The sequence below is a fragment of the Ctenocephalides felis genome, unplaced genomic scaffold, assembly GCF_003426905.1.
Source record: "Ctenocephalides felis isolate EL2017-DRISC unplaced genomic scaffold, ASM342690v1 CF-g0.4_SCAFFOLD_00845, whole genome shotgun sequence".
NCBI classification, from domain to species: domain Eukaryota; kingdom Metazoa; phylum Arthropoda; class Insecta; order Siphonaptera; family Pulicidae; genus Ctenocephalides; species Ctenocephalides felis.
In genome coordinates, this window is record NW_020536999.1 from 9399939 (window position 1) to 9424866 (window position 24928).

The 24928-nt window shown below is 28.5% G+C and overlaps 4 protein-coding genes across 6 annotated transcripts in view; 2 read left to right on the plus strand and 2 right to left on the minus strand.

The window, feature by feature from the left end:
* The window catches only part of LOC113377477 (nuclear pore complex protein Nup93-1-like), a 13749-nt gene extending 2865 nt beyond the window's left edge, over window positions 1-10884 (minus strand). The window contains exons 1-10 of the mRNA XM_026617820.1: window positions 10706-10884; window positions 10247-10427; window positions 9884-10096; window positions 9716-9808; window positions 9498-9634; window positions 9167-9406; window positions 8846-8987; window positions 7251-7416; window positions 6988-7179; window positions 6800-6926 (exon numbers count right to left, since the gene is read on the minus strand). Coding sequence (XP_026473605.1) covers window positions 6800-6926; window positions 6988-7179; window positions 7251-7416; window positions 8846-8987; window positions 9167-9406; window positions 9498-9634; window positions 9716-9808; window positions 9884-10096; window positions 10247-10427; window positions 10706-10884 — 1670 coding nt within the window. The remainder of the gene's footprint in view (window positions 1-6799; window positions 6927-6987; window positions 7180-7250; window positions 7417-8845; window positions 8988-9166; window positions 9407-9497; window positions 9635-9715; window positions 9809-9883; window positions 10097-10246; window positions 10428-10705) is intronic.
* A 1841-nt stretch (window positions 10885-12725) lies between these two features.
* LOC113377487 (signal recognition particle subunit SRP72-like) lies at window positions 12726-18019 on the plus strand. Its single transcript, XM_026617830.1, has 11 exons — window positions 12726-12828; window positions 12917-13290; window positions 13354-13550; window positions 13624-13894; window positions 14149-14352; window positions 14428-14589; window positions 15836-16018; window positions 16081-16201; window positions 17491-17509; window positions 17560-17775; window positions 17857-18019. Exons 1-11 carry the CDS (start codon window positions 12726-12728, stop codon window positions 17987-17989), a joined length of 1983 nt encoding a protein of 660 aa, XP_026473615.1. The 3' UTR covers window positions 17990-18019.
* Window positions 18020-20096: 2077 nt separating this feature from the next.
* On the minus strand, window positions 20097-21496 carry LOC113363796 (26S proteasome regulatory subunit 8). The gene has a single exon (XM_026606278.1). It carries the CDS (start codon window positions 21300-21302, stop codon window positions 20097-20099), a length of 1206 nt encoding a protein of 401 aa, XP_026462063.1. The 5' UTR covers window positions 21303-21496.
* A 2337-nt stretch (window positions 21497-23833) lies between these two features.
* Window positions 23834-24928, plus strand: part of LOC113363777 (lysosomal alpha-mannosidase-like) — a 48558-nt gene continuing 47463 nt past the window's right edge. For 2 of the 3 annotated variants that reach the window (XM_026606264.1, XM_026606261.1), the window contains exon 1: window positions 23834-23945. The gene's annotated coding sequence lies outside the window, so the exon portion shown is untranslated. The remainder of the gene's footprint in view (window positions 23946-24928) is intronic. The other variant, XM_026606262.1, reaches the window with a different exon arrangement.

The following is a 24928-nucleotide window of genomic DNA, read 5'->3' on the forward strand; positions in this document are numbered from 1 at the left end:
ATTCTGATAGTTTTCGAGGCGCTGATTTCGAATATGAAATCAGTTTTTGGAAAAAAAATTTCTTCCACCCTTGCGACCAATTTGAAGTTTGAAAAATTGACAACTTTGAAGCTAATTTTAACTATGAAGACGATGATAAATTTGTAATTTTTTTGGTTTGGTATAAAGATTGTACTTTAGTCTGCACAATGCATTCATTAAAATTATTAATTTCATTCATTAAGGGCCTCAAAATTGCATTTGAAAGTCACGATTTTGGCCAATTTTGGCTGCCCCTGAAAAACCGGTTTTGTATGGGAAAATAGTAAATGGTGTAAAAATTTTAAATTACACCAAAGTAGGTTTGGTTTACTGCTAATCAGGGGTAAATACGAATTTAATAAAAATTACCCTCTTTCTACTATTTCTTATATTACATACATACATACATACATACATATTTATATATATATATATATATATATATATATATATATATAGTTATATATATGCACATATATATTATGTCGATTTTTGTAATACTGACACTCAGTAAATTTAATTATTTATCTATATATCTTATTTATTTACACAGTAAGAAAAATTTCTGAATGCTGATTTTTTTTCAGATAAATGGGGTTCGAACTGACGAACCTCAAACTGTTATTCTGGCCTAAACCGTAGCTTTACGACCTCGGCCACTTGCTCACTTGAAGTAACACATTTTTAGGAAACTTATATCTTTCATTTCATAAATGAGACTTTATATTTTCACAAATCAGAGAGAGGTTCTGTGTAACGAATTGGCCGAGATCGTTAAGTTACCACTACGGTTGCTCAATGTTCCCTGGTTCAAATCCTCGAAGAGGCTTGAAAAATCAAATGTATAGTTTTTCAAAATTATCAAATATTAGTTCAAAATATTAAATTCAGGTGGCGCATTTCGACCTTGACACTTAGAATATTTCTGAAAAACAAAAAACTCAAGGTTCGCACTTGACTGTAAGAGAGATACATAAAGACAGAGATGACGAAGGTTGAGGAAGAACGGGGAAAAGAGAAGGGTAGAGGCAGATGATGAATAAGAGAGATGTGTATGAGACATATGCTTTATTCAAATCCAATATTAATACAGTATATGAATATAAAAATAACTATTATCATCAATATATCAAATAGCCGAGTGGTTAAGGTGACTGCATACTCGGCAACACAACTCTGGAGGCAGAAGGTGAGGCAGATCGAATCCAGCTGAAGGTGACAAAGACCAACTATGAAGCAGAAAAAATGGAGCAGTGCTGGTGGCTGGCTGTTGGCAGGCGCAAAGGGTCATAAAACGAACACACCAAGTGATGGTCAACCTGAGGGTCATGATGCGAGGAGGTTACACACAGAGAGACCACAAAAACCACAACATGCAAAAAAAACACCAAAAAAGAAAAAAAGTGAAAAAAAGCGAAAAAAAAGGAAAAAGAAGGAGGAGGAGAGGGAAGGGGGAGGTGGAGAGACCAAAAAAAAAACCCCTTAAGTCCCAGATAATTTTTTCTCTTTTCTGTTCAGCGTTGAAACTTTTTTATGTTTTTTAGTGTTCACTCACACCAATTCCCAAAACCAACACTCGAATGAAACGAAGTCCACATTGAAATTTTCACAACGAGAAAAAATGACTGGGACTTAGTTAAAATTTTTAACTTTGCCCCAATAAAATTTTCTCACTATGAAATTTTCAATATGGGTCTCATTCATTCGAATGTTGGCTTTGGGATAATACAGCATGCAAAATTAAGTCGTCCGTCATAATCGAAAAGGTTTCACAAAATTTGGACTTAGAAAAAAAAAATTATTTGAAAGGACTTAGAAAAATAAAAATATTCGAAAGAATTATAATCAGTAAATTTGGACTTAGAAAAAAAAAATTATTCGAACAAATTATTTTTTTATACGATGAAATGAAATGATATTAATCGAATAAAAATTGTTTATATACTATGACTTGATAAAACATGTGAAATCTTTACAATTAATCGAGACAAAAACAAATTTAGTTGACTTGAATAATATACAAATTATTAGAAAAAGCCTTTATGGATATTCAATAAAACTTGTGAAATGAAATAATAAAAAATATTCAAAATGGACATTGAAAACTTCAAAACTGTTTAAAGCTGATTGTTATCCTTTAGAAATTGAGTTAAATAATTTTTACAACTTGAATCGAATAATAAACTTGTAAACAAAATTATGTTTTGTATAATCATTCAAGTCAACTCTTTGAAACTTTGATTGCATTTGGGATGATATAGCATGCAAAATTAACTCGTCTTAATCGAAAAGGTTTCAGAAAATTTGGACTTAAAAAAAAAATTATCTGAAAGGACTTAGAAAGCAAAAATATTCGAAAGAATTATATTCAGAAAATTTGGACTTAGAAAAAAAAATATTCGAACAAATTATTTAATTAATCTATGAAATGAAATGATATTAATCAAATCAAAATTGTTTATATACTATGACTTGATAAAACATGTGAAACCTTTACAATTAATCGAGTCAAAAACAAATATAGTTGACTTGAATAATATACAAATTATTGGAAAAAACGATAAATGAAATTCAATAAAACTTGTAAAATGAAATAATAAAAAATGTTCAAAAACTTTAACATTAAAAACTTCAAAACTGTTTAGAGCTGATTATTATCCTTTAAAAATTGAGTTAAATAATTTTTACAACTTGAATCGAATAATAAACTTATAAACAAAATTATGATTTGTCTAATCATTCAAGTCAACTCTTCAAAACTTTGATTGCATGTCCTGATCAAAATTGTTTTTAGCAATAAAAAAATAAAAATCTATCATTTAGCTCTGCAGCAATATAATTGAATGAATTTAAAATAAAATTACAGTAAAAGGCTTTTAAAAGCTGCATTTAATTAACAATTTGGTAAGTCGTATTTGAATATTTGCAATAATTTGATCAAAACCAACAATCGTGTTATCCATAAATAAGAATGTTCATGCAGTCAACATCGCTACAGGGAAAACACATGATTCTTGATACTGGAAATGTAATTTTAAAAATTGTTTACGTAGAATAATGAACAAGAGGTGTTATAAAAAGAGATTTTGTAACAAAGTAAATTTGTAATTTGTAATTTGTAACAAAATACCATCAATTTAGGAGTTACACAAGGAGGGGTGCTAGGGCCACTTCAACGAACAAGTAATCAATGCATTCAAAAAGCTGTATTGGTTAACTAATAATTTGGTAACAAAAATTTAATATAAATAATAATTTTGAATTCCACACAAAATCTGCTATTTATAGAACAAAAGAATTTGTGATTGACTATTTATGGAATAATAATAATGTAACTTTCAATATCTTTGATGCATACGAGAAGTACAAACTTTATTGTTTAATATTGATTTAGAACATGTATAAAAGGCACTTGTATAAATAAATAAAAGAAGACTGAATCAACATGTTTTCCCCATAACAAATTAAATAAGAACTGAAGTCTTTTACACATATGTCTGCCAAATTAATTTAAAATCTTTTATTCGCATAATAGTTGTTGAATTAACAAAAAATAGATTGTATAAGGTATACTGTGTAAAAAATGATATTGACTTGAATATTATGATATAAACAATATTTTCAGCAGATATATGTATATAATTATATTAATAATGCACGAGCCAGAAAATATTCCACTAAAATATATACAGACTGCTTTATAAATGATATTGAATAACAAAGTGACGAGTTCTCAAGGCACCTTCAAATTAATTTTCATATTTAATATGAAAAACAAGTATTAAATACATATTTAATAAGAAATATTATTGTTACAAACATAAAAAGTAGCATAAAACACAAACTCGGTCAATAATTGTAAACTCCTTTCAGAACATAAATTATAAGTAATCTTTTTATGAATTTCTATTGAAATTATAGTTTCACTCAAGATGACAAACAATATTGTGTTGAAGTAAAGATTTTCAAAATCATTTGACTGCTTTAAATTCAAAATTAAGAAAAACTTAATGCATATATAAATATATATATATATATATATATATATATACATATATAAGTTAAACATTGAATATTTAAAACATTATAGGTGCAACAGATATAGTACGATAAATATCAGTATATAATTCCAGAAAAATATTCTTTGACTCGCTATGTAAAAAACATGCTTTGCACTTACATTGTTAGAAATCCTCTGCAGTAGCTCTCAATATTGGGTCATTACTGGAACCACCTCTCGAGCATCTGCCAGAAATCTCAAGTACTCGACACAAAATCACTACTTTAGAATCAATACATAACTTTAGTCTTTTACAAGTCTATTTGACCTGTAGCAATTGTCCGAGTAAAATCTTTACACAATACACGACACAAAACTTATATTAGAGACTTTCGTGAATTTAGAATTCGATAAAAACAGATATGTGGTGGAAGTACTTAAATATAACCTATAAAAACACATATATAAATTATACTATTGATATTTGCCTGTATATAATTAAAGGATATATTGGCACTGTAAATACATTGTTTAATTATAAAACTGATTCAAAATGGAGACCCTGAAAGAGATACTTATCAAACTATTCAAGGTACACCTAGGCACCTACAAAAGCACATATATATATATATTATACTATTGATAATTGCATGTATATAATTAAAGGATACATTGGCACTGTAAATAAATTGTTTAATTATAAAACTGATTCAAAATGGAGACCCTGAAAAAGATACTTATCAAACTATTCAAGGTACACCTAGGCACTTCCAAACATATCCATTTTTTAGCTTTTAATTAACGTTTTACGATAAATTTATTATATCAAATTGATCTACTAAATTAATTATATGTTTTGATGCATAAATTAATTAAAACTAATCAAAGATTTAATTAAAAAGTCTTAATTAACGCGAGGACATGTTAATTCACCAAAATTTCTTTGACAAGCGAAGCAATTGAAGTTAGCAACATGAGTCAAAAAGTCTGTGGCCACTTGTACAATTTAAAGCGCGAAATTCAAATCGAAATTTAAAACATTGTGAACTATTTGAATATATACTGTAGAAGGCAATGTGTATAGTCTTTGGATATGTGATATGAATAAAAAAAGCAAAGTCTTTAAATATGTGATAGAAAATTTTTTATATAAAAAATTGTAGATTTGATATATGTACACTTTGCTTTATACAAATTTAAATATTATTTAACCTTTTTCAGTACTAATATATAATAATTTAACGTAAATTGTTATAAATATTAGTTTATTAGGGTAAAAATATTAGTTTGTTGTCATATTTTATAATTTTTTGTAGGATTCTGAAAAAATTATCACCGCTTTTAATCCTTCGTCCTCTTTCTTGAAGTAAAAGAATAGTAAATTTATATTTTCATATCTTTAAAAAGTTTAAATGTTTAAAGTTCAAATAAAAGATTCTATGTTCAAAGAATTAATATACTTTGTATAGAAATTAAGTGCTGTGCCATTAATTTGATAATTATATTAAATTTTAACTGTTATTATTTCTTGAAGATACATTCTAATCATATATATATATATATATATATATATATATATATATATATATATATATATAATGATTAAAATACTAACAACTCTAAAACAATATTATTCGTATTGTTCAAGTTTTTAGTTATGAAAATCTTTTTATTATTACAATTAAAAAATTAATACAGATAACAAAAATCATCCTGTATAAAAATCAGTACATCGAGATCTCCATTTGAACTAATCTTTGATTTGTGTCCCCTGGCATTCTGTATGGAACTGTTCCAGCATAGTTTGTTAAGGCTTTGGCTTGGTCTCTGTAGTACTCGAGTTGCTGTAAAAAATAAGAAAATAATAATTGAATGCATCATATCTAGTCAGTACAGGTTTTTGATTATTTTACTTGCCTTATCCCGGTTTAATTTATCAAGTGTTCCTTTAGTGTCTGTTTTGATTGTGATATATTGATTGTAAATTACATCCATGGCAGCTAATAATAGATCGGGGATTATCCTGCAAACTTCTGAACTTAATTCTTTAAAGGTTTGCACACAAGCGTCTACTTCAATCAGTGTTAAAGGCAATAAATGGGATGCACGCAGGATCTGAAAAACAATTATGAATTAAAGAAACTTGAAAGATCTAAGAAGAAATCTTTGCTCACCTCCATAGCTGGCAATTGTTGTCCATTATGAAAAGCATCAAAGAAGTTCATTATTTGTAGAATATTATTAAAACTGGCTAATTTTCCGGAATCGCATAGCGCTTGACTGTTCTCAATTCTTGTTTTGAATTCAACTGCACCATTTTGCAAACGATTTCTCAATGAACCTGTTTGTGAAGGTCGATGAACCACTTGAGACAACAAAGTGCAGTATAAAGATAATACTTTGTTGTGATTCTAAAGAAAGAAAGAATAAAATACAGTTTATATTGATTACTTTATGTTTGATTATTATTTACCTCGGCTAATTCAAATACAGTAATTGCATCCTCAAGCAAACCCTTTTTAACAAGTTGTTCCCCAACACACTGACAAATATCTTGCGGCTGAATTTGTGTAGTTATGAATTGATCAATAAGACCGCGAGATCTTTGGCCATTTGATTGAATTTTACCAAAAATCAAGGCGTAATCTCGAATTTCAATCGCTAGGTCTGAAACACATATTGTGAACAGATCTTCTCCTGATGGATGCCTTAGATTTCTATAAGATAAAATAATTTAATTAAGTACATTTTCATTAATTATGATGTTGTGATTTGTACCTTAAAAAGAAGAAATATTGCATTGCTTCCGCGGGATTTGTTATCTCAAACTTTTTAACATAAAGCATTACAAGCCGTGCTAAATTCAAACGCCTTGCTGGAACTGGATCCCCAATATCCGCAGACACTGAAAGAAAAATACTTGTAGTACCCAAAAATTTAAAAATATTTCATTTATCCTTTATTACATAAAGGTGCTTGAACATTTCTCGGGCATCCCAACATGTAAAGTTCATTTAAAGCCAATGCTGCATGAACAGCATGAGTGCGTAGTCTGTTTGATCGGCTCAAAAATTCAATGGCAGCTTCCAATTGTCCGGAAAGCAATAACACTTGAGCATAAAGAAAAGGATGTTCAGCGGCATTGTAGTATGTTTCTCCTAAAAATAAAATAAAATATTAGGCGATATTATAACAACAAGTATTTGTTGAACAATGTGACAATTATTACCAAAGTCTTCTAAGATTGTCTTTTGTAAATCGGAAAACGATATGCATCCGCCTTGACCGTCGCTTAAGTTGATGAAAGATAATTTTAACCATAGGAAGTCATCTGCTGTTCTTGAAACTTGTGAATGCTCTTCCACTACATCGCAGCCTCCGACAATACAATAAGCCTAGGAAAAGATTATATTTTTTATACAACTAGTTGTGCATGCCATCGCGCCTTAAGGCAAATTACTGGAACTTTCGGTACCACAATTAAATATTTGAGCAAAAAAATTAATAATTAATAAATATTGATCAATGATTAATAACTTTAATATGATGAACTTGATGATGAACATTGTATTTAATGCTCGAATGCTTTTTTCAGTTCTTTTTTTTCAGAGTCCAGCTACTATGATTATTATAAAATTACTATCCTTTCAATATTAATTATGAAAGAGCCTGAAATAAAATCTATTATTATTGATTATGGCTTTCTTATGAACAAATAAAGAAATAAACTAGTGGGATGGGTGGCATCGTGCCTTAAGGCAAATTGCTGGAACTTCCCGTACCGTAACAAAATGTTCGAGGAATATTGAATGTTTTTAAATAGATTATTATAAATATTGTAACATTGTCTAATATTTATAAGAATTATATAAACTGAATTGCAGAGTTGAAATTATTTGTTTAAAGTATATTAGAACTATAGTCAGAATTAAAAATAAAATCTGAATTATTATTTTCGATATACAAAAAATTAAAAAAAAAAAAAAATTGAAACAAATTTTTTTTTTCCAAAATCAATTATTTTGTTAAGACAAGCAGAAAGTTCTTTGAATCAATTGAATCGGACGCTTAGTTCTCTCAAAAACTGCCATTTTTTGTGCATTTATCTGTATCTCCGAAATGGCTGGGCCTACCTTTGCAAAAAACTAATAACCCCTTCTCCCAATCATTACGAATTGAATGTTTTTTAGATCATTCAAATCGGATGCTCCGTTCTCTCAAAAACTCGATTTCTATTTTCTGCACTCTTTGCTTTTTATCTCCGTACCTGCTGGACCTGCCTCTACCAAAAACTAATCAGCACATCTCCTTATCAATAGGAATCGAATGTTTTTTAAACCATTCAAATCGGTTGATCCGTACGCCCGAAAACGTGGGCGAAAATTTGTATCCATACATACACACATACACACACACACACACACACATCTATTTTTTCTGAAGTATGCCAAAATGTTCAGAAACCTTCGAAACGTCGAGAAATGTAAAAATTTTCAATTCCGATTTTCGGCCCATTACAATAACTTACCCTACGGGAAGTTAATAAATAAAATAAACGGCTTGGATGATCGCCGCACAAAACTGATAAAAGCAAGACCTTATCGAATTACATCGAACGGCCTTTAAATTTTTGAAATCGGCCCAGTCGTTTTTGAGAAAACGTCGAGTTAAGGTAAAAATGTGTGTGTAATCACGCACACATACACATACACAAACTTTTTCCAAATTTGCTCTCATTCGATTCAGAATGACTTGAAACGTCGAGAAAACATATCGAGAATCGGATTTTCTCGGCGTTTTTTAAAATATCATTGAATAACTTACAGCTCTCTTATATGGATCCGAAGCATTTCTTATATGTCTTCTGTAATGAAGTCTCAAAGCATTTTCTAATGCACTGCTCACTCTTTGATCAGGTTTCCTTATACGTTCAGCCAGTACTTGTATGAAGTCTTCATTACCAGAGCTGAAAAATAATTAACTAGATATAAGTTATATTCTATATATATAAAACTATCTACATATACAAAACCGCGTTTAATCATTAGTCGGTTATCATCAGAGTACTGCATTGTAGGAGAGTTGTCTGTATGTTCTCTCTTTTGGGATGTTAATAAATAATTATACAAATTTAATTATCCTTACCCTGAGTTCTGCATGCATTGTTGTGCAGCTTGAAGATCTCCAGCACGCAAGCAATAATAAACCATAGGCCACAAAGGCCTGCCGTTCACATCACCGTCTTGTAATCCTTGCATATTACCAGCTTCTGATTGCATTCGTAGACTAACAAAAGCTCTAACCAAGGAATAAGTTCCTGGCTCGCCGCCTCTTTGTGCCAGAGCTAAATTTTGGGAGACACAGGAGTTCATGTAATTTACATATCTGCAAAAAATAATAAATGATAAATTATCTATAATTATATATATATATATATATATATATATATATATATATTTAATTATTTTTTGTTTACCTATCTTCTAAATATTTTTTAGCCTGTTTCACAATAGCATTTTCATAATCCACTCGAGATTTAATAGGATCCTCAGTGTGAGGCAGTGGTGAAAATTCTGTGATATATCGTAATATATGCCATAAGTTAGCAACTCGCTAAAAAAAAATTACAAGCAACATATTAAAATATTCATCCAGGTCCGGAGAAATTAATTTTTGTTACCAATATGTACTTACAGTATCTGAAAATTTGTTGGCTAAATTTGCAAATTTTTGTACCAAATGTGGTCTCATAGCACCTTGCACAACTAATTTATTGTAATCAGTAATCTAAAAATTAAATTAAAAATAGTAAATAACAAACTTCCTTGAGATAAATGTTCCAATCTAATTAATTTATTTAACCTCTTTCGCATAAGCCATTTCTTTATTATCCAAATTACTCGGTTGACCAGATGTTGGTGCGGTGTCTGGAACGATTGTGTGTCTGGCTACGCTCTTATTTAAATCCAGCCAATTTTGTGAAGGACCTATTAAGGCTCCCATTAGTTTACATTTTTCCTGACGCCATTCACTCAGTACATGATCCCAGCGACTTTTTTCAACATCTTTGAATGACTGCAAAAGAGTAAAAATAATAATAAATTAATAATAATAATTCTTAAATTTAAATTATTACATATTTCATGGATGATATTTTACAAACAAAATCTATAAAAGCTTAGTTTACTAACTATATTATCGATTTCAAAATGCATTAATACTTACGTTTTTGTGAACTTCTTCAATAACAGACAATATAGCATTTTCTTTTTCATTTCTTAAGAAACTTTGAATGTCTGTGTCGGCTACTGGGTCTAAAGGTTCTAGTGTTCGTTGCGAACTCAATGAATGTAACTTTTGTGAAATTTCTGTTAAATCGACACCCTTTGATCCAAGCAACAGATGTCTAAAATAAATAAAAAATTTAAGGTTAATTGGTAAAAGATATATAAAACATCCTTGTTTCAAATAAATGGTATTGTTCTTCAAGTAATATGTCTAATATATAGGCTTGAAAGTAAGATTTAAAAATAAAATGAATGTATCAGAATTAATTGTGACGAAAAATGAGTTTTAAGTTTACAAGAATACGTTTAGAACAAAGCAACATAAATGATGTTGCTCTCGGAAAATTTGCTTAAAATGTGCATAATATATTTCTTTTATAATTTTTCCTCTACTAACGCTTGGACATCTTGTGTGCCTTCCTGAGCAAGTCTAGAATGCAATTCTTGCGAAGCCTCCAAGACTTGTCCTAAAGATCTTTCGACCCGAGGTAAATGTCTCGATTCTCCTGTGCCACCAACTAATTGTTCAGCGGCATGTAAAATTGAACTAAAATCTGATAAATCTGATGAATCCATGTTAAACGATAAAAAAATCAAACTTGAAACAAGACACTGGCCAAGGTATGATAATTATAGCATATTCTCACAAAAACTTGATTTGTTATCAAGTTTGGTACTGTTTTATTGTGCTATTTTTGCATAAAATGTGTGATTTGAAGAAATATTATGAGTTTAACTCTTTGTGACATTTATATTTTGTTCGCGCCGCTAACATAACCTTGCTTTTACCAACGAAACATTAGGGTGATGGCACACGTGCAATTAATAGTCATCAAAATGATAAAAATAAAAATAATGATTTTCAAATCTGATATTCAAATGAATTAGCAATATTTGATATATGGTTTTGAAAGTTATTTTAAAAAAAAGTGTTTAAAGATGCTTTTATTAAATAATTAAGCCTCTGTTGGCTATGTGCGAAGGCATGGAAGGGGAAGTCAAATCGACCGAAGCGTTCGTTGTGGCTACTTTGAGCATTAAAGTAGGTCATTATGACAGAAATTTTAAAGAAAAACACATACAATATTTGTTTATTTCAAATTTAAATAAGATAATTAAGAATGAGCCACCACAGCTGTTGTGTAGTGGGTTGTAGAAATAAGAGCAAAAAAAGTGACTGCAAATTCTATACATTTCCTACAGATAAGTGGAAAGAAAATCAACGGGAAAAGTGGATTCCTGCGGTTAGAAGAATAAAGTAAGTATCATAACGTAAGAAAAATTTTAAGTCAATAAATTGTTATTTTATCAAAATTTAATGCTTACTAGAAAAAATTGTTTTGCAAACAATGTAATTAATACAAGGCTGAAATAATGATAAATATATATTTATATATTGTATATTGATTATGTATAACTATTATCTATCTATTAATTACATGTTATTATATAATAAATGTAATTTTATGATTAAAAGAAAAATAAAAGTTATCACATAGCGTAAAATGTTTATTTTACAATCAGTTTAATTAATACAATGCTGAAATAATGCAAAATATATATTTGTAGTGTTGATGGATCACCGTGGGTTCCCAAGCCCTATGATCGCATTTGCAGTGAATCGGACGAAGTATTGAGTCCAACCTACTAGTCAACAATATTTCCTTCAATTTACAAGACTCGAAAAGTTAAAGTCGCTTTTTTTCCTGCAATTTTATTTGATGGGTCTTCTCTTTATAATAATGCCTAAATCATGTCTTTATAATAATGTCTAAGTCTTTAGTTTGAACAAAAATAATAAAAGAATGAGTAAATTAATTTATTATTTACTTATTCTATTGATAAAATATTTTTATCATTATTATATTGTTTTTATCAAGAACTATTCCGAGCTCATGAGATAAGCTTTAAGGCACTTAACCTTAAAAATGTTTACTGCATTTCTTTATTAAATTAATCATTACACTTAACTATGTTTTAAGTGCGTTGAAGTAAATTTAATAATTTCAATAAACATTGAGCGCTCACATTATTATTGTATAATGTTTATTATTATTTATAACAATTATTTAATATCTTTTTTCTTTAACAAACATATAAAACCCATAAAAACCACACACTGATAGCCTTAGTTAGTTCATATTTATTCCGGTGCTGCATGGGCGCTGCAGTCACGCTCTGAGCGAGTAGCAGTAGTAATAAAAAAATAGGTTGATAATCATATGCGTTTACGTCCTAATATTTCCATTACGTTGGCCAGCCTGCGCAGACTGGTTCTCCAAATACAACGTGTCAAAAATTGACATTACTGCCATTTATTAGAAAAGTATTTAAATATATGTATTTTTTGAGTTTTATATAAAATAATTTAATAAAAGTGTATGGTTTGTGTTTTTTAATAAAAACAAATCCATATAATGGCTACTCCAAAAGAAAATAATATCAGATCAGGTTATATAGAATTAAATAAGTATGGTCAAAGTGGGGATTATGAAAAGGCTTTGAAAGCAGCTAACAAAAGTTAGTAGAATTTGAATCACGATTTAATTCATATATATATATATATATATATATATATATATATATATATATATTATTACTGTTTCAGTTCTCCAACTTGCTCCTGATGAGTCAAAAGCTTTCCAGTGCAAAATTGTATCACTCATACAATTATCTAAATTTAATGATGCCCATAAAGCATTATCTACAATCTCTAAGCCTTCTCCAGAATTAATTTTCTACAAAGCTTACTGCGAATATCGTCTCAATAAACCTCAAGATGCATTGGCGACAGTAGATTCTGCAGGAACTTTGACGTCTGAGTTAAAAGAACTTAGAGCACAGATTTTATACCGGTTGGAAAATTATAACGAGTGTTTGAGTGTTTATAGAGATATTGTTAAAAATACTAATGATGATTATGAAGATGAGAGGGCTACTAATATGTCTGCTGTTATTGCAAATATGTATACTGAGAACCCAGTAAGAGTAATAGATTTATATTAAAACTGTGATAACAATGTTTTTATAAAAATTATTTTTTAGGATAAAGCTCCTTTAACACAGCCTCAGTCTGAGCATACGTATGAATTATGTTATAACGTAGCTTGCATGTTGGTTGGACAAATGAAGTACAAAGAGGCTGAAATAAAATTGATTGCTTGTCAAGAACAATGCAAGAAGATGCTTGAGGAAGATGGAGCGTCTGAAGAGGACATACTGGAAGAACTTGCAATATTAAAGTAAGAAGATTATAAAATTATAGTATTGATAACATACTATAAGCCTTTATTTATTTATATCGTTCTTCTTTAGGGTTCAACAAGCCTATTGTCAACAACAGCTAGGTCGTATTGCAGAGGCTACAGTATTATATAATGAGGCGTTACGTCATAAAGCAAGTGATGCTTCTCTAGTTGCTGTTGCTGGTAATAATTTGACTGCTATCAATGGAGATCAAAATGTATTTGATTCTAAAAAAAAGATGAAAGCTGCCACGTCTGATGCTGCCCAACAAAAATTGAATTACAGACAAAGAAAGACTATAGCGTTGAATAATGCTTTACTTTCCTTGTACACTAATCAAGTAATAACAATAATCAAAAATATAAAATATTATAATATATATATATATATATATATATATATATATATATATTTATATATATATATATATATATATATATATATATATTTATATATATTTAAAAAAACTTAATATAAATTAGATAAAGGAATATTTTTCCATGAACCCAGCCTAACTTTTGCAAACATAAAATAATTAGTTTATAATGAACTTTTGTTCTAAATATTTTTGTCTAACTTTCTATTATTTTCCAGAGTGAATTATGCAAACAGTTGTGTTCACATTTAAACAAAACATATCCATCAGAAGTTTTAAATTCTGAGCTCATCAAAGCTAGTTTATTAGCTAAAGAGAATAACATAGCACAGGCTACGAGTGGTTTACAAGTGCATGCTAAAAAATATCCTGAAGAAGCACTTGCTGCAAGATTGGCTTGCGTTCAATTATTATTATCTCATGTAAGCAGCATTTAGATAATAAAATCAGAGCAATTGTTATTGTAATATATATAGTTGTACTTTACTATTATTTAGGGTGATCGTGCAGAAGCAATTAAGCAATTGAAGAATCTTGATGCAACAAGATTTAAACCGGGAATTGTATCTGCGCTGGTAACTTTGTTGCAAGGAGAAGGAAGAATTAATGAGGCCTCACAAATTTTGAAAGAAGCTGTTGAATGGTATAAGAAGAACAAGGTAGGTAGTACCTTTAATTATATGTATATACTAGATGACCCGACAGACGTCCTGTACCCGCGCCTATAATTGTTCAATATCCTATACTAATAATTAATAATTATTGTTTTTTAAATTACACTTTACACCAAACTGCAACCAAAATGCATATACATCAATATGAGTGATGTTAAATGTAGAACAACTGCTTTAAATAAAATATGAGTCTCAATTCCCACGCTATATTGAAAATTGAAGTCTTTTAAACGGTATAACAAATTCAAAAAAATTAATATCTAGTATCCGCGGTAAAGGTACAATATCACCTTGGATTTTTCCACCCAAAATGATTGCTCCAATAATGTTGCCTATAATTTTTAAAATCTCGTATCATATTTTAAATGGTTTTTAGTAATTATAATATCTAAATTATATTTTTCTTAGTAATAATTTAATATACATTATTACCAGGAATGCTCCTGGGGTCCTTAGCGCTCACATGCTTTTTTTTCTAGCACCCCCTGCCTATTATTTTATCTGTTTTAACAGTTTTTTATTAAAATGATATCATAAGGGCCGAATTGTATGTATTCATCTTTACTTCCCCATTTGTTGTTTTAAAGTGAAATTTTTAACGTATTTTAAAAATATGCAAAGATTAGTAAAAGATGCAAAGAAATTATGTATTTCTTGAATGATATTAAAAATAAACTATATTTAAAATTTCATATCCGAATCTTGTGTTTTCGTCCTCTAAGCCGGCCCTGATTATTACTTTATTTCATATTTTGAATAAATTAATTTGTCAAATCCTGTTCGTATGTGTATCATTCAATCTGCTAACATATACTGTATTTTATATTATTTTAATTTCTGGCACATCTCAGCTGCTTTTTGGCAATAATATGTATACATTTCATTTTTCTTATTCATAATCATGAATTCATTATACATATTCTAATATTGTCTAGGCTCATAAGTAAATTGAAATTTTTGGCAGATGACAGTTTTTATTTGTTTTCAGTGCCAAACAATATCTCAAATATTTTCAATGACATATCGTTTTTGCATTTTTTTTCATCTATTTCTACAATATTACTATATTTTTATAATCCTAAAAAAATCCCTTAACAAACTTCAGAAAGATTTATCACAATCCGAACAATCGTTTAGGAGGAGCATATATACATACATCATTACAGAAGAATTTTATATATAAGATATGATATTTACTAATATTAAAATAATTCTATTTACTTCTTTGTAGGAAAGTGCAGGTGATTTAGAAAGCATGTGGAGACAAGCTGCTGATTTCCATCTTCGTGGCGGAGAACCAGAGACTGCAGCTTCTAGTTTGGAGCAACTATTGAAAATCAATCCAAATGATGTTAAAACGTTGGCTAGATTAGTAGTTGCTTATGTGCAATTTGATGCTGGTAAAGCATTTAAGGTATATATACAGTTTAACGCTATTGTTTTGATCACAAAATAATATTTTGTATGTATTTTTAGGCTAGTCAAAGACTGCCAACTCTAGGTCTTTCTGATAACGATTTGGAAACTTTGGAAAATACCAATTGGGCTATGGGTTCCAAAAATAAGAAGCCGGTATCACGGGTTGAAGCATCACCGGGTAAAGACTTACTAGAATTTATTATTTATTTATTTTACAAGCCATCAATATAATGATATTATAATAAGTTTATTAACTATTAAATATTATATTACTTATTCATTTAATTTATTAACTTCCCGTAGGGTAAGTTATTGTAATGGGCCGAAAATCGGAATTGAAAATTTTTACATTTCTCGACGTTTTGAAGGTTTCTGAACATTTTGACATACCTCAGAAAAAATGGATGTGTGTGTGTGTATGTATGTATGTATGGATACAAATTTTCGCCCACGTTTTCGGGCGTACGGATCAACCGATTTGAATGGTTTAAAAAACATTCGATTCCTATTGATAGGGAGATGGGCTTATTAGTTTTTGGCAAAGGCAGGTCCAGCAGGTACGGAGATAAGGAGCAAAGAGTGCGGAAAGTAGAAATCGAGTTTTGAGAGAACGGAGCATCCGATTTGAATGATCTAAAAAACATTCAATTAGTAATGATTGGGAGAAGGGGTTATTAGTTTGTCGCAAAGGCAGGCCCAGCCATTTCGGAGATACAGAGCTAAATGTACAAAAAATAGCAGTTTTTGAGAGAACTAAGCGTCCGATTCAATTGATTGAAAGAACTTTCTGCTTGTCTTAACAAAATAATCGATTTTGGAAAAAAAAATTTGTCCCATTTCTTTTTTTTTTTTTTTTAATTTTTTGTATATCGAAAATAATTCAGATTTTATTTTTAATTCTGACTATAGTTCTACTATACTTTAAACAAATAATTTCAACTCTGCAATTCAGATTATATAATTCTTATAAATATTAGACAATGTTACAATATTTATAATAATCTATTTGAAAACATTCAATATTCCTCGAATATTTCGTTACGGTACGGGAAGTTCCAGCAATTTGCCTTAAGGCAGGATGCCACCCACCCCACTAGTTTACTATAAACTTATTTATATTCAGTTAATTTTAATTATTTTCAATATAAATAGTTTGTTTGTTGCAAGTATTTTTTAACAATTTAATAAGTATTTTAATATTTACAATATAATTATATTGTTTAACAAATTTTAGGTTATTTTATGATCTTTTAACAAATTTATAAGTGTCTTATATTATAATTATTATTTTTCCAAACAAATTGATAAGTATTTTTACAATATAAGTATTTTTTTTACAAATTTTTAGGTATTTTATTGAAAGAAATATTTTGTTTCAATTTTTTTTAAGTGTTTTTAAATTATAAGTTTTTAGTTAACTAATTAATTATTTTATATATAAAAATAAAAATAATAAAATTATTTTAGAAGCATATTTGCAACCGAAGTATTTAGTTTAACAAATTATGTTTATAAATATATTCCGATCTTTTCCAGAACTCCTGGTACTGAACTGCTGCAAAAAAGCAAAACCAAGAAAAACCGCAAAAGGAAAGGAAAACTTCCTAAAAATTATGATGCCAGTCAAACACCTGACCCGGAACGTTGGTTACCAAAGCATGAACGGACAGGTTTCAGGAAGAAGAGAGACAGGAGGACTCGAGATATTATTAAAGGTTCTCAGGGTATGGCTACCGGTGCAGCTGATCAATAGTAAGTGTTATGAAAATATAGAAAACAAAATGTATTATTTATATATTTAACTCAATATTTTATTATTATTTTTTTCTTTAGCGATATGACCAAAGCACAGAATTTGCAAAATAAAAATTCACCTGTGCCCCAAACAACTCCTGATGCCCAGGGACCAAGGCAGCAGCAACGTAAAGTTACCCAGAAGAAGAAAAAGAAGGGTAACAAATGGTAACATGAAAAATTTGGAAAAAAACAGTGAAAAAATCTTTCATTTTTGTAAAGTTTTAAGGAAAATAAAAGGTATGTTATAAACTTTTGTTTTTTTCTTATTTTATACATTTCAGAAATAGACAAATTTACAGCTTACATGTAAATTTGTCAAAAACTGGTGGTGTATGAAATCGTGCCTTAAGGCAAATTGCTGGAACTTCCGTACCAAAAATTAAATTTCTTAAAAAAGATTAAATTTGTTTTAAACTTTGAGAAAACTAGATTTTTGAGAAATTTTAAATTTTTGAGAAATAATAGTGTTTTAAAAAGAGATTCAATTTGTTTTAAACTTTTGAGAAATTTTAAATTTTTGAGATAAAATAACTTTTAAAAAAGATTCAATTTGTTTTAAACTACAAAAAAAATTAGTTTTTTGAGAAATTCAAAATTTTTGAGATAAAATAACTTCTTTAAAAAAGATTCAATTTGTTTCAAACTTTGAAAAAATTAGAATTTTGAGAAAATTTTAAATTTTTGAGAAAAAATAATTTTTTTAAAAAAGATTCAGATTGTTTTAAACTTCGAAAAAATTAGATTTTTGAGAAAATTTTAATTTTTTGAATACAAAAAACTTTTTTAAAAAAGATTTAATTTGTTTTAAACTTTGAAAAAATAACTTTTTGAAAAAAGATTCAACTTGTTTTAAACTTTGCAAAAATTAGATTATCGAGGAATTTTAAATTTTTGAGATAAAATAACTTTTTTAAAAAAGTTTCAACTTGTTTTACACTTTGCAAAAATTAGATTATTAAGGAATTTTAAATTTTTGAGATAAAATAACTTTTTTAAAAAAGATTCAATTTCTTTTAAATTTCGAAAAAAATAGATTTTTGAGAAATTTTAAATTTTTCAGAAAAAATAACTTTTTTAAAAAAGTTTCAATTTGTTTTAAACTTTGAAAAAATTAGATTTTTGATAAATTTCAAATTTTTGAGATAAAATAACTTTTTTAAAAAAGATTCAATTTGTTTTAAACTTTGAAAAAATTGGATTTTTGAGAAATTTTAAATTTTTGGGAAAAAATGACTTTTTAAAAAAAAGATTCAGTTTGTTTTAAACTTTGAATAAATTATATTTTTGAGAACTTTTAAATTTTTTAGAAAAAATAACTTTTTTAAAAAAGATTCAATTTGTTTTAAATTTTGAAAAAAAATATATTTTTGAGAATTTCAAATTTTTGAGAGAAAATAACTTTTTTAAAAAATATTCAATTTGTTTTAAACTTTGAAAAAAATAGATTTTTTAAAAATTTTAAATTTTTGGGAAAAAATGACTTTAAAAAAAAAAGATTCAGTTTGTTTTAAACTTTGAATAAATTATATTTTTGAGAACTTTTAAATTTTTTAGAAAAAATAACTTTTTTAAAAAAGATTCAATTTGTTATAAATTTTTGAAAAAAAAAATATATTTTTGAGAATTTTAAATTTTTGAGAAAAAATAACTTTTTTAAAAAATATTCAATTTGTTTTAAACTAAAAAATTTTGAATTTTTGAGAAAAAATAACTTTTTGTAGAAAAGATTCAATTTGTTTTAAACTTTGCAAAAATTAGATTTTTGAGAAATTTTAAATTTTTGAGGAAAATTGACTTTTTTTAACCAGTTATCATTTCTGGCACTTTTTGTCCCGTATCTCCAAAACGGCTGGACCTACCTTTGCCAGAAACTAATCAGTACATCTCCCTAGTAATAGAAAACAAATGTTTTTTGAGCCATTCAAATCGGTTGATCCGTGTGCCTGAAAAGTTGGACAAAAAATAGTATCCATACACACACACACATACATACATTTTTTGTGAGATATGCCAGAATGTTCAGAAACCTTTGAAACGTGTGAATATATGCAAAAAGTTTCATTTTCGATTTTTGGCCCATTACTATAACTGCCCTACGGGAAGTTAAAAACTGCATTGAAATATTAGGAACTCTTAAAGAAATATATGTATATTTCTAAATTATCCTGAAACCAAAAGCCCTTGTTTAAAGTGAAAGAAAAAAATCAATAAACAGATGTTTATTTGTTACAAAAACACATTTAATAAAGAAATTTAATTACAACTATATTATCCCATTATTTCCATAACTTCTTGATGGACATATTTTTCTCCGAATCCTTCTGCATAACCTTAGCCACCGCCATTTCAAAATCTTCTTGTGTAACATGTACCCTGCGTTCCCTCAAAGCATACATTCCAGCTTCCGTACACACTCCTTTCACCTCAGCTCCAGAAGCACCTGGCATGAGCTCAGCAATCTTGCGCAGGTTAATTCCTCTAGTCAAATTCATTTTCCTTGAATGAATTTTCAAGATATCTAAACGAGCTTCCTCATTCGGTGGTGGGAACTCAATTTTCCTGTCAATGCGACCAGGACGGAGCAAAGCTGGATCTAGGATGTCAATACGGTTGGTTGCCATGATTACTTTGATGTTTTTAGTTGCTTCGAAGCCATCCAGTTGGTTAAGAAGTTCCAACATAGTACGTTGCACTTCAGAGTCTCCACCGCTGCCTGATTCTATACGTGATGAACCGATAGAATCGATTTCGTCCATGAAGATGATTGAGGGTGCATGTTCTCTGGCCATGACGAATAGTTCACGCACCATACGACTGCCTTCACCAATGAATTTTTGTACAAGTTCTGAGCCTGAGACTCTGATGAAAGTACATTCTGTGTGATGGGCTACAGCACGGGCTAACAGGGTTTTACCGGTACCAGGGGGGCCATACAATAACACACCTTTAGGTTGAGCAATACCCAAAGCATCAAACAATTCAGGGTGTTTCACTGGCAATTCAATTACTTCTTTAATCTCTTTGATTTGCTTATCTAGACCACCGACCATTTCGTAAGTTGAATCTGGGACTTTCTCAACCATCATGAGAGAGACTAATGGATCAACTTTGTTAGGTAAAATTTTGTGTAAAGTATAGCTTTCATTACGCAGAGCTACACGACAGTTTGGTGTAACATCATTGATATCAATATTCTTATCCAAGTCGACAACAAATTTACCTTCAGGGTGTACTTTGACTAAAACCTTCTTCTTGTCCATGGGCTTTACAACTTCTCCAACGTAGCTACCTTGTTCTTGCAAAAGTTGGAGTTCTTCCCTTAGCATTCTTACTTTAGAATTGAGTTCATTTCTTTGGGCTTGCAGACGTCGCAAGTTTTGACTTTTTTCAGCAACAACCAACTGCAACTCCTCTATTTTAGTGATATAGTAAGGGCGAAAGCCCTCACCGCGATCTACATCCATCTTATTAGGCACCGTCATGATTAAATTAATAATAGTCACACTTTAATAAAGCAAAATGTGTAGTGTTTGTTTTATAGAACTTTTTGCATTACGGATATAAAAACCGGTGAGCCGGCTTAGCACAAACCACTAAAAACAATGGAATTAAATTTACCCTCGCTTGTTATATTTTTAAAGATAAAATGATGCACAAAAACTATGTGGAAAAATGACAAATCATGCAAAACTTGTGTGCAAGTTTGGATTGGATATGTCGATGCTGGCAGCACTTACTGTTTGACACGCAGAGTGACGTGAAGTTATCGCAAATGACAACTCACATATAAGGCGCGAAATTGAAGAAGTTTAAATACTAATTTTATTTTGAATAAATCTTACATATAATTAAATAAATAACACATTAACAAGTTTGAAATTTATTTAAATACCTAAAAAACTATAAAAATGTATAACTATGATTAATATCTATTGAACAGAGCTGTTAAAATATCAGCTCTGTAACATAGCATTATTTAATAATAAATGAATAAAATAAAATTTGTATCTTTCTTAATAAGTACAATTTATCACGTGTAATAATAAATAGTTTTTCGAAAATTAAAATTATCTGCTACTCAACACTTAATTTTATATATAAAAATTTAATGAGTATATTAAATTCAACTTTCATCATAGCCTTAATTTAAATTTGTAGAGAATTGATAAAAATAATAAATTCCATCATATAATAAATAAATAAATATACATATATAAGTTAATATAAAAATTTGTGATTTATCACACAATTATTCTGATATATCACAGTTTTAATAAGATCTTAAATTTCTTCTTCAACACTGTCTAAAAAGAATTAATTTATTTATCTATAGATGTTTTTAATTAGATAATTATTTCATAAATGAATGTTACCGTTTAAATAAATATATCAATTATCACAAAGTAAATTAAATATCTATAAATTAAAATCTTATCAAATTTGAATAAAATCAGATGCTCATTGCATGACTTTCAATAAATTTTGCAAATTAGAAATTTTTGATAAATGTCTGCAGATAATCGGTATTATTAAAATATTATCATTTAATATTTAGGTCGTTATGAAAATTAACATTTGATTTAATCTATAAAATAATTTTATTACTTATTGCAAATGCTTCGAAATCATATGAAATTTTTACTCGTTTTTAATAACCCAACATTCTATTAGCTAGAAAGTTATAGGGACGTTATTAGATCATCTTTAAAACGAAAAAACTAAATAATTCTAACAATCATTTTAGTTTTGACTAATTAGCAAACAAACCCTATTTTCTTTAATCTTTTTTGTACTAACATCACCATCACTGGATGTAGTACTGGATGGACATTAAATGATATTTAATTTTAAGATTTTATTTTAAACTCGATAACAGACTTATTTTAAGTCAAATTAATATGACCAACTTTTATACAACCATGATAACTTTAAAGAACTACAGTGCAGTTCCTAATTTTTTTTCACTTTTAAAATATTTGATATCGGCCTCTCCTTTGTTTTCAGTATACTCCTTATTTAGGACCGATTATGCCGAACAACAAAAAAATGTTATGGCAAGGCCATGTTACGCTCCAACTTCTATACATTATGCTACTGAATCATACTGAATACTGAACGAATTTGTATCGAAAGTTCTTCATAACATAGCCTTGCCATTACATTGTTATGCGGCAGAATCGGTCCCTTAATTTTCTAAAGTAATTTAAAAATCTATTTTTTTCCTACGCCAATGCCTGTTTTTTTTTGCTTAGTGATGGGAAGCAAAAACACCGGGTCAGTGACAATTGCTTCTGGGCTTGCCACTTCGACTTATCTCGAAAAGAAATGATAAAGGACATTTCTGTACAAATTAAACACTCCATCCACTATAATAATGAAAAAAGTAATTTAACGTTTATTTATATATTGAATATAAATCAGTTTTAAATTTGGTTTTTATATATGTTCAACGATTTTATAAAAAATCTCATATTCTACAGTATTATGGCATCTGTGGATTGGTGATGAAAGCTCTGTCAAGCAACGGTTCGATATCTATCTCGGACAGCATGATATCAAGCAGTAATGATATGAGAGTTTTCATTTTGAAATATAAATTCTAAGTGAAAATAGACTTTTTTCTGTAAAGGCCCTCACATAGCGTTTAAAATAAAACTAAAATATATATCTCAAATACTTAGGGTAATATATGGAGAGCCTTCTAATCACTTATAAATGAATGATTATTAGAAATAAGCATCGTGCAAAACTGTTTATAGAGAGTTCTTATAGTTGTGAATTGAAAACTAGTACATTTTATAATCCCTCTAAAACAATAATATAGAAAAATACAGATTTTAATCATTTTTATAGAAAAAAAACTATTTACTTATCTACTTTGGTGCTTGAAAATCGTCTTGTTATAATTGGATTTCTTTTTGGTTATTGTGGTAAATCGCACGTTTGTCAAGTGCATGGGGTTCTTATGACGTTAGATAAAATACGACAACAAAATATTTATTATTATTAATCGGACGAGCGCGACTGCGAACCAGTCAGTCCGGCTTCTGTTACCAAACAGTGCGGTCAGGAAGAGATATAATCATAAATAGTTGTTTTGTGTGAAAATTAAAAGAGGTAGATAGGTAAATAATTTTTATTAAATTTCTTATTTATTCTTGGCATTATTTTTTTTCAGTTTTTACTCTGAGTTTTTAGCCACCTACAACATTTTTATTTATTTACATTCTAATTTTTATATCATTTTCAATCGATATATGTATCCTATTCTATATTCTTCTTATTTTTTCTTTAATTCTTGTTCTTTTTTCAAATTTCTAATTCTATTTAACTTCTAGCTTCATTCCACTTCGTTTCTTTCTCTTCCAGCTTTTTTTAATTTCAGCTCAGTTCCAATATTTCTAATTCCAATATCTTCTTACTCCTAATACAATTCAGCTATTCGAACTCTGTTATTCCTATTTTTTTTCAAATTCTACTTAACAACACAATTTTTATTTGATTTCAAATTAACTATACATTTTTTTTTCTATATTCTAAGTCAATGACAGGATTTGATCCGAAGATCCCTGTCGTGTGAATTGAACACGCTACCAGTAAGCTATTCTTGGCATTAAATTTAGCCACTTATCTAATTTATATACATTTTTCTTATTTCATACATATTTTTATATCTTTATCTACATATCCTTATCAATGTTTATTATTACATATATTGATTTTGTACATACTTTGCATTTCCGTATTTTTTGTATGAAACCTTGCATTATGATATGAAGTAGAAATACTTAAAATAAAATTTACATTAGTGAAAAATTAAAAAGTTAATAATTTGAAAAAAAATTTGACCATAAGCTTTGGTCTATTCTGATCAAAAGCTCTAAAATAAATGAAATTTTATTTATCAGTATTTTTATTTCTGTGGTTTTTTTTGTAATTGGGGCTCGAAATGTAAAGAGATTTATCGTTTTTTTTTAAAGCTTAATTTAGGTTTCTATCTATTAATTGGGTAGATGTCTGTTTTATTTTAAATTTATCCATAATAACAATTTTATTAACTTCCAGTAGGAAGGTAGGTTATAGCAATGGCAAACAAATCGTAGATGAA